Source organism: Hyalella azteca, unplaced genomic scaffold, assembly GCF_000764305.2.
Source record: "Hyalella azteca isolate HAZT.00-mixed unplaced genomic scaffold, Hazt_2.0.2 contig17412, whole genome shotgun sequence".
NCBI lineage: Eukaryota > Metazoa > Arthropoda > Malacostraca > Amphipoda > Hyalellidae > Hyalella > Hyalella azteca.
The window spans coordinates 141,757-154,374 of record NW_025947196.1 but is presented as its reverse complement, the minus strand read 5'-3'; the positions used below and the strand labels follow the sequence as shown (position 1 = coordinate 154,374).

General features: G+C 34.9%; 1 protein-coding gene across 1 annotated transcript in view; it reads right to left on the bottom strand.

Moving 5' to 3' along the window:
- Positions 1-12,618, bottom strand: part of LOC108677865 — a 135,063-nt gene that overhangs the window by 36,451 nt on the left and 85,994 nt on the right. Inside the window, exon 4 of the mRNA XM_018166168.2 lies at positions 5,334-5,381. Within this exon, the coding sequence (XP_018021657.2) occupies positions 5,334-5,381 (48 nt within the window). The remainder of the gene's footprint in view (positions 1-5,333; positions 5,382-12,618) is intronic.

Sequence of the window (12,618 nt, the reverse complement as noted above, 5' to 3'; positions counted from 1 at the left end):
AACGAATAACGCATCATAAATATATATGTACATGAGATGACAATGTATGAACTAAAACATATCAATAATAAGGGAACGGGATAATCAAAAATTCAAATAAACAAACAATAAATCTAAGTAACCGAATCGCTTTTTTCTTCGGGTACCGCAGGCAAATCATTCAAACAATTAATGAATACAAATGCTCATTTGAAATTAACTACATCTAGTAGGCTACTTTACTGCTGCAAATTCCAGTGAACATAGAAATTGGCGGCTACAGATAGAAAGGTATCGTTGATGGAGCTGTATGCAATCCAGAAAATGTTTCATGAATGTATGCAATCCAGAAAATGATAGTTTTAGAATTCTGCATGGGCATATTCATACTCATAGAGTTCTGGAGCATATGTATTGTAATTACAAGAATAATTTTAAAGTAGTGGGATACGAAATAAAATATTTTAAACAAGAGAACAATGAGTTACAATGAACCATCATAATACTAAACTTATATTTTATTCTTTGACAGCCTTCCAGTGACGGAAACATATAGTTCTCGCCCAAATTTCGTCGGAACGTTGAGAAATGTTGTCTAGACGCTGGAAATTGTATGAAGATTGTTACTTTAATTATTATGTACTTTGTTGTGCTGGGCTGTGATACGGGCGAGAGTGCTAAAGGTATAAATTAACTAAGCGAAGCAGTGCTGATAAAGGTCAAACTTCGCAGTACCATTATACCATTAGCTTTTACAATTTTCGGAAAATCATAAATAAAGATTATAGCAAAAGTTTAGTACTCTCAGCAGAAATGAGAATGTAACTTAATTAAATATTTTTGTTCCTCGTTACAACAGCCCTGAAACTAGTTCAACCATGGAGCAATATTAGAACAGAAACGTTTAATTAACTTGTTAACAGTTATCGCTGTCGTATTATTAGTTAGCCAGACAATAATTCATGTATTTTCCAAAAAGTATACACATAGGCGCCATGTTACTCGGACACGTAGGATGCAGTGTTAGAAGATCCAAATATTACCAAAAGCTTCATAATAATGACATAATAGCTTCAAATTTTGGCTTCATTCTTGTCACCTTCGCGCATATACCAGAAAGTTGGAAATAGGTTATTTTATTATAATCTGACCAAAAAGTTTTTGCTACAAACTCCTGACCTGGCCTCTTGAAGAACCTTCATAAAATTTAGAAATAGTAATATTGACAGTAGAACCTGTACTGAACCTCATCTGTACCGAGAAAAGGTGAGTAGACAAATTAAATTGACTCAACTATAATTTCAAGCTATTTGTAATTCGGTATGTGAAAATGATCCCATTCAATTGCTACATGACTACATTCCATCCAGTCCTGATGATGTCCATTGTTGTGCATACCAAATAAGCACCTTGCTGTGACATATCGTCATACATAGTGAAAAACCACCTATATGTTGCATTATCAGACTTATCATCGCACTCACCAATTAATGAGGCATCTAGCTAGTGACAACCTCAAACATATCGTCATACTCCGTGAAAATTCACCCAAGAGGTGACATCATCAAAATTATATTCACTCAATACAGGGTGCAGCCCTTGTATAATAATATACAGTGCAACCCTTCTTCATGCATAATATTCAGCAGAGGTGCAGGTGTTGACGCCAGTGTGGTACTCTATGCGTGGTTTTGACAGGCGTTGTGCGGTGCATTTCAACAAACCGAAGTTCAAGAACTTGCACCACAATTCCATCTACTCTGAAATACGCGTGTTTTTAGCGCATTTTCTCATTTGTGGAAAAAAATGCATTATTGTGCTCGCCATGTCCGTCTGTCTGTCTGTCTGTCTGTCCGTACGTCCGTGACCTCAAGTTTTCGTCAACGAGAAAATGCGCTCTCTGTCACTCACTGCGGTGAGTACTGAGTTATATTTTTTGTTTAAAGGTTATAGTAGACCAAAAATATGTATCAATGAAAAAGAATGATTGTATTAATAGGCAGTGTATTCAGGCAGTAATCACCCCTAGGTTTTTTTCAAATTTTTTTTACTCCGGAATAAGTTTGATCTATAAATTATGAACCATTTTGACGGTTAGAGCTCACCGTTTGCACAGCACAGGCGTAATTGGATGAATTTTATAATTAATTATTCTAAAGTAATAAAAACCTCATCTACCGATCTTCTTGCTCATGATGATTTAATATGAGCGCTGCTAGTAATTTTCATGATTAATTTGTTTCGGTATCAATATCCTCAATAAGAATAAAACAATTTCTCTCAAAATTTCACGTAGTTTGAAACAACGTACTCTCTACATCCCTAAATCTGAATTCTACATTCCTAAATCCTATGTGGGAATCTCGAAAGGTTTATTTGTATCCTCCTTTGATCCTTAAAATCCGGGAAACTCCTGACTCTGTGTACCGCCCGCAAGTATTGAGTTTGTTTTGTTAGGGCGATAAGGCTTCTGCAAATGTGGCCATTTGCTATGGAGTCCCGGCCTCTGCAGACGCGATGTGGCCTTTCTTCCAACTACAGAATTTATGGCTGAAGTTTTGCTTCCGAGGATTTCTGTGTTCTGGTTCGACTCCAGGGGACAATATTGTAATTCGCAGGGAAAGGCTCGAAGGTTTGCACAGTAGCATGGTTTGTAGCAGATAAATGCTAGGCTCCAAAGCTTTAATGTCAAATTATTTTTTATCGAGTTGAATAAACTTTTTATGAAAAAATATATAATATACTGGCGGTCATGGAAGCAGATAGTAGTGGGCATGTTGTACGTAGTCTCTAAATGAGGTGATAAAATTATAAATATTGATGATTAGTAAGCTAAACGGATAGATAATAACGCAGAAAATGTTACAAAATTCAATCTAGTTTAAAATTTACTCCACTGATAAAGGTCAGGAGTTGAAATAGTTTAACCTGCACTGCTACATCTTTATTTAGTGCACTGCAATTATAAAGGCTTCAAGCTTTATAAATAGTATATAATTAAATAACAGCAATATATTATTTAATATACGATATTTGAGAGTATAAAATTACTTTTTATACTTTATGATTAATGTATCTATTTTAAAAATCAATATACACAAATAAAATGACGTTTAAACAAAGCTCAGATAAAAAGATCGGTCTTGCTTTATTGGTAACTTTTATATGAGGAAAAATTGCTTTATTTAGTTGTCAACTTTTTAGATGATTTGCAATAGGAAAAACCCAATCGGCTCTCCTCAAAATATCGTTCGATCGAGCACCATCTTGTAAGAATGTAATACCAGATAGACGATATCATTCATCTACATCGTCTGCCTCTCTGCACAATTCTTTCTAATCCTTGGAAACCGTTACTTCAATATTACTCAGATTATTTGTAAAAAATTGAAGTTTGTGTGAAAAAAAAATTATTGACTTGGAAGATTAAAATCAACCTTTTGAAATAAAGCCTGCAAATGTGGCATGCTGGAGAGAACGTTTAAATTGGATTTTAATCTACGGAAATTGCACATAGTATCCTGAAATTTCGGCTCCGAATAAATTGCGACAACATTTGCACCTCAGAGAAACAGACAAAATTCTCCACGCAGTCAATCCTTCCGACGGTGTTACTGATACCGAAATAACTCAAGAAATTATAAAATAACATAGATTACACTAGTTGAACTAATTACACATGGATTACGTGAGCGAACATATGATGGATGTGAGTTATTTGATGAATATATTATAGATATAATATAACTATATTATTAGAAATTTCAATGAATTTCATGTCTAATAATTATAATTCGTTAATGTTTATTATCAAGCAAGTATAAAATGTGAAAAACTTTTATGATCTTCAAAAGAAATGTTTAACTTCGTAAATAAATAAGTCACTTAATACACGTAAATGGATTCATTTATAAATATATAGATTCATTCAATAGGCAAATCACAGTTATTTTTTAAATGCAAGTGAGTTGACCTAACTGTAGGTAAGTTGAAGTTGCAGACACGAGTATTCGACCAAGAGTTTCATACAGAGTTACATTAGCAGGATGAGGAGAGCGCTGCCGTTGGTGAGAAGTTATGAGGCCATGGGTACAAGTTATGTTTGGCTGATGTATCGTTATAGTTGTACATTAATTTGCTTGAGAGTTGGAAGCATATTGGACAGCATGTTAAATTTAATAATATAGTTTGCCTACAATCCACGAGACGAATGCAGGCTATGGGACAACACGACGTGTCTTTCCAAGCAAAAAATCTAGTGAATGCTGCGAGGTTATGTTTTTCCAGCGCCCGTCATTTGCAATTTTTGGAATGTCTAGAAAATTTGATGGCACATATAATTGCATATGAATTAAAAATTTTCCGCGAACTTTGAGGTTTCGAAATTATGATATTAATATAATTTAGTGAAATAAAAATTACTCAAAAACTGCTGCAATTGGGATTTGGTTTCATCCAAAGATATTCACGAAAATGCAGAAAATACTTCAGAAGTATTTCAGATATTAAATTTAAATTGCTAAAGTTAAAATTGAACTGACTTTCTATGTTGTAATACCTATATTTGTAAATGAAGTTGAACAAATTTCTTACAATTGCTTTTGTATATAATGGCAGGTATAGGAACAAAATTTTTTATAGACTATCACTAATATATTCCATTTTTATATAGGTTTATTGTCCAAATACAGATTAAAGTAGAGCTGGACGCGTGTCGCAGTAATATCAAAAGCATCAACTGTAAAGTAGGTTTCATAAGCATAAAAAAATATTGAAAGTTTATATAAATAAACCATTGAGAGATAAGTTGTACTGAAAATCTAAAAATTAGGCCAGAATTAACGGCTATGAGGCTTTTTGCAAAGTATTCAAAATTGAACAAAATAAAAAAAAACAGCAGTATAGAAGCCTGAGTGAAGAAGAAGTAACGATGCATAATAAGAGTACTGAATAAATGAGGAGAGATTAGGAAGAACATTGAACATTATTGATAATAATGTGCTGTGCAGACCTCCTTTGATAAGATGATTTAAGAAGATTTGATTCAACGATCTTATAAAAACGTTTCTGGAGGAGAATATCAGATAAATTACAAGTAAATTTATGAAGCTGTCCGATCACTGGATCATCTTCATGGTTTCAAAAATATCGAAAAATGAACAAATTAGAATACAATGAATGAGTAATGAAACCGCAGGCCGAATAATTAAGCAAGACACCAATGAACTTTATAAATTCAATGCTATAATAACTCAAGGAAAAGACAGGTAGATGTTGCAGTGTCAAGACACTGCACCATCAGCCTTGTCTTAATAAAGTCATACAGGGACCCTAGCATTCCCTAAGGCACTCACCTTAGCCCGACTTCATTCATTTGTTTTATGAGTCCATCTAGGCAGTGTCTGCAAAGAAGAAAAGAAAGCGTTACGTGCTTCTGGTCCCGTGCGTACAACACAAATCAAATTTACACACGAAGCCTTCATACTGCGGAAAGTGTGCCATGAAACTGTGGTAAAGCTGTGCATACTAGAGAAAGTAGATAACTTGAGATGAAAGGTAAGAACTCAAAGCAGTATCCACAGGCAGAGCAGTTTCAACTAGAATACAACTGCAGACAAATTCACAAGGATTTCGACAGTGACAATAGTCAGTTAATAATAAAAATATTCAGGAAACACCAAGCAAGCTCCTAGCAATGAAGCGATAATATATTTCCTGCAGATAATGTTTTTAACAATGTTGCATCAAGTCAGAAAATATTCGCCCGAAATGTAACACTTTCCTCACGCAACATGATTAATAATATCATAACATTATTGATGACTGTACCATAAAACACGTTACTTTGTGAGAAATAGTGGAGCTGAAGATTAAGGGATTTGTCAAATATGCTTCAGAGTGCCTCAACGCTTTAAAAAAATGATTAAAAAACACCATTAATGAAGCACACTGAATATTGTTATGCTCATGACTCACATCTCGATCATATATTGTAACAGCCTTCCTTCGGCTACTTAGCGAAAATATAAAAATTTTGTTAATTAAAATGTTTTGAATCATATAAAGCGACATAAATTCAATCAAACACTCTCTAACCAGGAATTTTCCATTACACTTTAGAATGACAATTTTACGGTGAAGTTGGTAGCCGATAAATTGCATTTAACAAAATGTGCGTGTGGTATTCTTTCCCTTAATGCACAAATTCTCTTCGAAAATACATTCTAAGATGGAAGGGAGGTCATCGAAAAACTGCACTGAGTGCATGAAAAGATCGTATGAATTGGATTCTGGTCGAGTCTGGTAGGACAATATTTGCTTGAATTTTGTTCATCTTTGAAAGGCTTTCATAAGCTTGAATGGTTGCGTCCACATGGCACTAGAAACGGAACGCAGGCAAGCTTTGCGTTTCCTGGATTATAGTGCATGCGCGAGTGAGGAAAACGCACTCGTCGTTGCGTACGGTGAATAGGAGCTTTTAAACTGAGATGCTTGAATCTTGATTTTTTACTGTAATAGAGTATAGAATTCTTTGAGTACAGGGAAACAACGAAAAATCGTATGGTTTTAAAATTTGCAAATACATCGAATGACTTTGTTCTATAGGGAAGCTCAAACTTATTATACTGTGACTAAAATGTCTCAAAATAAACATCAGTCGGCATGAAAAAATTAACCTGAAAACTTTGTTCAGAATTGGTTTATATTTTGTAAATTTTGATAATTTTCAACATTTCGATAAAACAGATGTCTAGAGACATGCATTTTCAAAAAGAAGAAAAACTTTTGAATTAAATAAGTGTGATTTATTGATAAAAATTAGAACGATATTATCGATGAACCACGAATATTCGAGCTACTCGTGCGAAGTTAGACATATAACAATAAATGAAATCCTGGGAAATGCTCGTAAAAGGAAGCAAAAACAAACTTTGTGCACCAGGCTTGGTTCTTAATTGTTAGGTATTTTGACCAGAGAAATAAGGCATGAATGCATGTGTTAAGAAGTCAATCAATTTTCACATCGACTTGCGGCGAATTCCTGCAAAGAAGACATGCAAATGTATTTTCTGTCCCGCAATATCTCATCGTGATTAACTTTTTTAATTTTCACCATGTCACTTGTAGAGTGAACCATTATATTTGATATAGAATTATATAAAAAGACTCATAATGAGTGTTCGACATATTTTTTATTGTTGCGTCCATTGAAATTAGCTTCAAAAGTGTGAATTATGCATACATACAGTTATTCGCAATAGTATTGTAAATATTTTTTGATCGCTACGCCAAGGTAATTACTGATTTTATTTTATTCAATTTTAAAAACATCATTCACTAGTCAATGTTTGGTTTGAGATTTCGCCAATAATTCATGATCATTTTCAATGATATTTTTCATGCATAATTTTGGAATTTAAAAAAAATAATTCGACGCCCAAGAAAGTATTAGTGACATAATAAGACTCCTAAGTTTTTGTTATCGATGTCATGTTAATAATAAGTTAAGTATAACAATGGTTTCTCAATCATGAACACAGAGCGTTTTTGGCAAAGCTAAAAATGAATTAAAGATTGTTAAAAATTAGATTGAAGAATAATGGAGGAAACCTATTAAAAGCGTTATCTAGACATTCACGATGCATATTAAATGGAACGTCAAACGTTCGATCTTATCTGCCATGGGAATGTCCAAAGTCGAGAAATTTAATGTTTTTTGTTTACTTTATTCAAAGAAAACTCGAGCCCAGCCAGAATTGTGTTTTCAAAGTTTTATTGGCCGTAATATTTTACGACTGTCGTCTCGGGGATACGCTTGTAAAATTTTGGATGAGAACCTGGATTTTATGCCAAAATGTTTGTGATGATTGTGCGGTCCATTAATGGGAATACGTAAAAGTTGGAGGTGTTTTACAGTGTTTTTCTTTGTCATACGTTTTGGTTTGCTAGTTTATGATTTAGTCTATGTGTCGAGAAATGAATTTTGTGCTCAGTTTTGAAATTAATTTTGTGCTCGCTTATTTAAATTACGTTCTGGTTGCGACTCTAATTAGACAAAATCCAATTCATCAAGTTTTATGTTAATAAAAGCTAGATTAAAATTACTCATCAAGTAGTCATGAAAAATGAAATATTAATATGATTATAAATAACTTTTCCTTTGCAAAATGTCTTTGATTTTATTGCTGAAGAAAAATTCAAACGAAAATCTGATGAAATTAAAAAAAAATAATGTTTTTCCGGCAACACATATTTTAGAATTTATTGCATTCTTACAGGAAAAGTCAGTGCCAAAGGACCAGACTTTATCATAACCGAAGTCTCAGCAGTACATCTCGTCGAGTCCAAACTTTTGCTGGTCGTGTGTTAACTTGAGAAAGAAACTTGTTATTGCTTCTTTAAAAGTAAACGGAGAAATTTACATGTCAATTTCTCTGCGGAAAGTTCAGGGGGCACTGCAATATCAGTCGACTTCTTTGGCAACTTTCAGGTGACGCATGAAATCGAATTTGCAGCGCGAATGGATGCACTAAAAATCATCTGGTGTACGCGACGAAAACTGGAAATGTTTCGAAATAATGACGAAGAACTTCATCTTTTTCCGAAAATTGAGTTTCTGCGAAGGTGTATTACTCTCTGAGAGGCTTTGAATTTTGCTCCATTGCTGAGCTTCGGTGAAATTGTGAGACTCGTTTCACTGGGAGCGAAAAATCATTGCACGAATGAAAATTGCTTGATAATTCAGTTGCGGTGCTGGTATAGCAGAAATACTGCTTGTGAAACTGAAACGAAAGTAAATGAAAACTAGTTTAAGAACAGTGGCATAGGAAAAAAAACAAGTTGGAGAATTTAATGCATTGCCATAAACAAAGCAATACATTATTTTTTTCGTTCACTTTCACCATCGTCTTTGCTTCGACTCTTCTACCCTGATTATTATTATCAAACGCTATCGAATGCAATTTCCATAATTTCCAAAAAATCAAAAATATCTAAGCATCATTATTTTCTTTTTATATCTCTGTTTACGTCCACTGTAACTTTAGGCTTGAAATTGGAAAAGTTTACGCAGCACAGTTATTCATCTGTGACCGGTGCTACATGACGCTCTTGTTTGTCATGGCAGCTGCGTGTTCATTTCGTGGAGTTTTGTGAAGCCTTGAAGTCGTTCGTCACCTTCACTTGAATGCCTCGAATGCGGCGTGGTAAATTGAGGCTAGCTGCTCCACTGTTGGCTTGCGAGCTGGAGCTGCGTGAGATAAATGATCGGACTGGCAACTGAGACGGTTATTTCGCATCATAAATTTGCTCCAGATGTAAAACTAAATAATGAGAATGTTCAGGAAATTTTGTTCATTATTACTTAGAGAAACTGACAGGCTCTGCAAGGTTTTCCGGATATGAATTATCCCGCTCATAAGCGAGATCAATTTCAATGAGAAATTCGTCGTTCTCATTTCGAGATATTATTCAAAATATAATATAAAAGAATATCGAGGCAGAAATTTTTTCTGTATTCTGAAAATCATGACGATATGTGGAAGGAATGTGGTCAAATTTCTTATAATGATTTTAATTTTGATTAACTGTAGCAAGATGCGTATTTTGATTATAAATAAATCATTTATTTTTATAATAATTAATCGTTTCTACCGCTTGACCGTGGTCGAAATATCTTTGAGATACAGGGAGACACAATTGCTCCTCAATGTATGATTGATATCCGTGAACATTCATTTAGTAATTGTGTTTCTTACTTCATCAAAAGAATGAATAGCAAATTAAATCTTTTCATGGTGATAAACAACTTGTTGAATTCTACGCCCGTATAAAAAAAGTCGACATAAAAAAACAGCGTACTCTCTCTCTTGATTATGTGATAATTTCCTTGTGAATCTTCGTCACAAATCCAATCAATTTTTCGATACGTCCGACCACAAAAATACTTGTAAGCGCAGCATTTCAACTGATTTTAAAATGTTTTCAATTGTAGAAAACAGGATAGTTTGCGTATTGAAAGTCATAGTAGAATCATCACTTGTTGTATTTTGGTATTTATTTTGTAATGAAATCCGTGAATTGATTATAGTTGTTTCACGTTGAATGTGTTACGAAAAACATCAATTGAAAAATGCGTTTACGACATCGAATTTGTTATACAAGTAAATCAGTGGTAAAATGTAATTTCGAATTGAATGTGTTATAAGAAAACATCAGTTGAAAACGGTAGCATTAGCATTAAAAACGTTATGAAGAAAATTCAATCGGAAACTTGAGTTTCGGTTATAAATGCGTTGCAAAAACCATTACTTGTCAATTATAGTTTTGTCATTGAATGCGACCCAAGGCGTTGCGTGATCCACCGAAGAGCTCACGCACTGCAACGCAAATGTAGGCAGAAGCTTTTTTTTTCTGCTCCCTGACGTTTATTGACGTCCGATACCCACAACCCGGAGGCCGAGCTTGAATATAATTCATATAATACTACTTGAATTTCGCTGAATATATTTTTTGGTTGATAAATAGGATGCTCATAATTATAATTTAATTTTATTAGCGCATCTAAAGAACTTGTTTCTATTGACTTATCACTGGAACCTATAGAAATGCACGAGTCTTTGGAATGTTTACGACAGAATTGAGTCATAAATTAATTGTTATTAAAAGGTTTATTTTAATTTGCATGTATTATTTTTCTCATATGATATTTTTTTGATAAATTTTTGCGTAATTGTATAGATATTGAAAATTGGTAATAACTAAAGTCGTCAAAATTATATCATGCACGATAAAAGCATCAGGTGGAAATACAAACGATCGTTTAACTGTACTCTGACTTGAGTTAATGTCTCGCAAATGCCTCAACTTATCACAATTTCAGTTTCCATCAAAAAAACTTGCCAATAAATTGATCTTTATGGCACGGCCTATTAGAACATAGCACTTCCTGTAGCAAGAGTTCAAAGTAGTCAAAATTTTGCAAGTAGCTTATATTTTATTTTCTGTTGGCCTTAATTCAGTAATATTAAATTTTTTTTTGTTAAAGAATTTGATCTTTCCAGAGAGAGAAATAATAAATTACGTCAAATTTTGGAAATTTAGTTATACGCGAAATTATAATATACTTGAAATTTAATATAATTTATATAAAGCGCTTTTGCGCTAAACAAGGAATTTATCTAGTCCACTGAGCTAGGAGCAAATAGTGCATGTCCGGTGCCAAATTCATTTCTGCCAAGAAAAGCTCATGGACTCTTGATAAAATCTTAAAATTTAAAGAAAACTAATCTAGATTTCTGTGATCTTGAACTTGTAGATTCAGCGTGCGGTGACTAACGTACGTCATTTACTGAAGTTTCCTCGGATAGCGTGGATCTTACCGCTCCAGTCCATGTGTGACCAGTAGGCCACCAATGAAAAATCAAGATAAGGTGTAAACCATCGCAAAGAACATTCTAAGGGGAGGTGGAGGCTGGCTATTTGCTCCTAGCTCAGTGGACTAGATAAATTCCTTGTTTAGCGCAAAAGCGCTTTATCTAGTCCTGGCACTGAGCGTCGGAGCAAATAGTGCATAACCATATTCAAATGCCAACAGGTAGCGCAACAGGAGTAGCACAACAGAGTTACAGTAGAGCGTTCAGCGTGAACCAGAGTCAACGAAAGGAGGCGTTTATAACGCTAGTCTATTCAGGGGTGCTATTACGTGAGCACAGACGGTTGGTGGTTAGAATGTCTCTCAACGCATCGGAGAAGAGGAGTCATGTTCGCCATGACTAACCATAATCCAGCATGTGAAGCTCGATATGTACATGCTACAATCTGAGTGGATATAGGAAAATTAACCAGTCGTGAAGATTTTTACTTTTTATCCAACGACAACGGTCGGTAAACAATTTTAAACAAACGATCAACAAACGACAACAGTCGGAACAACAATTTAACTGGTCAAGTGTGACCTAAAGCCACACATGGGCCTGGGTCACGCGGGATCGGGAATAAATACTTCCTTATGAAGATCGAAGAGGAAGACCAAAAGGCTTGTTTTGTGATTTCGGTCATTTTAACCCCACGTGCCCATGCAAGGGACGTCGCCACTTCCTAACATCGTGGCCTTTTGGAAAGGTATTAGGCTGTGCCAAATTAATGACTTTAGCTAGAAAATACGAGATGCGAGGTGCCGTCAGCGGCGCCTCCGAGTCGGGGTTTATGAACAGAGAGGAACCTTCGTATGACGATGTCTGTTGGAGCCATGCCTCCAGTGCTCTGACTGGGCATAGCGCATGCGGAGCGCTTTCCGACGATTCGTCGTATAGGGCAGGAATAATAATATTCGGTGGTGCCCGATGAAGGGTTTCGTTCTTGAAGAGGAAATTAGGTTTTACTGGCAAAGTGACCGTACCACACTCGTGGGAAAAGGCGACTGTAGTTCGGTCTATGGCAGCGATTTCTGATGATCTGTTTCCGGTTGCCAATGCAACTAAAAATAGGGTCTTCATTAATAAATCCTTTTTCGACGCTTGGTCGTTCGAAAATCTAGGGAGTTTTATGAAATTCAAGACTGTCGATAGCGATGATTTTCGATGAGAAGCGGTCAGTTTGGTTGCCAACGAAATGCCCAGTTTTTTGGAAATAGCATAC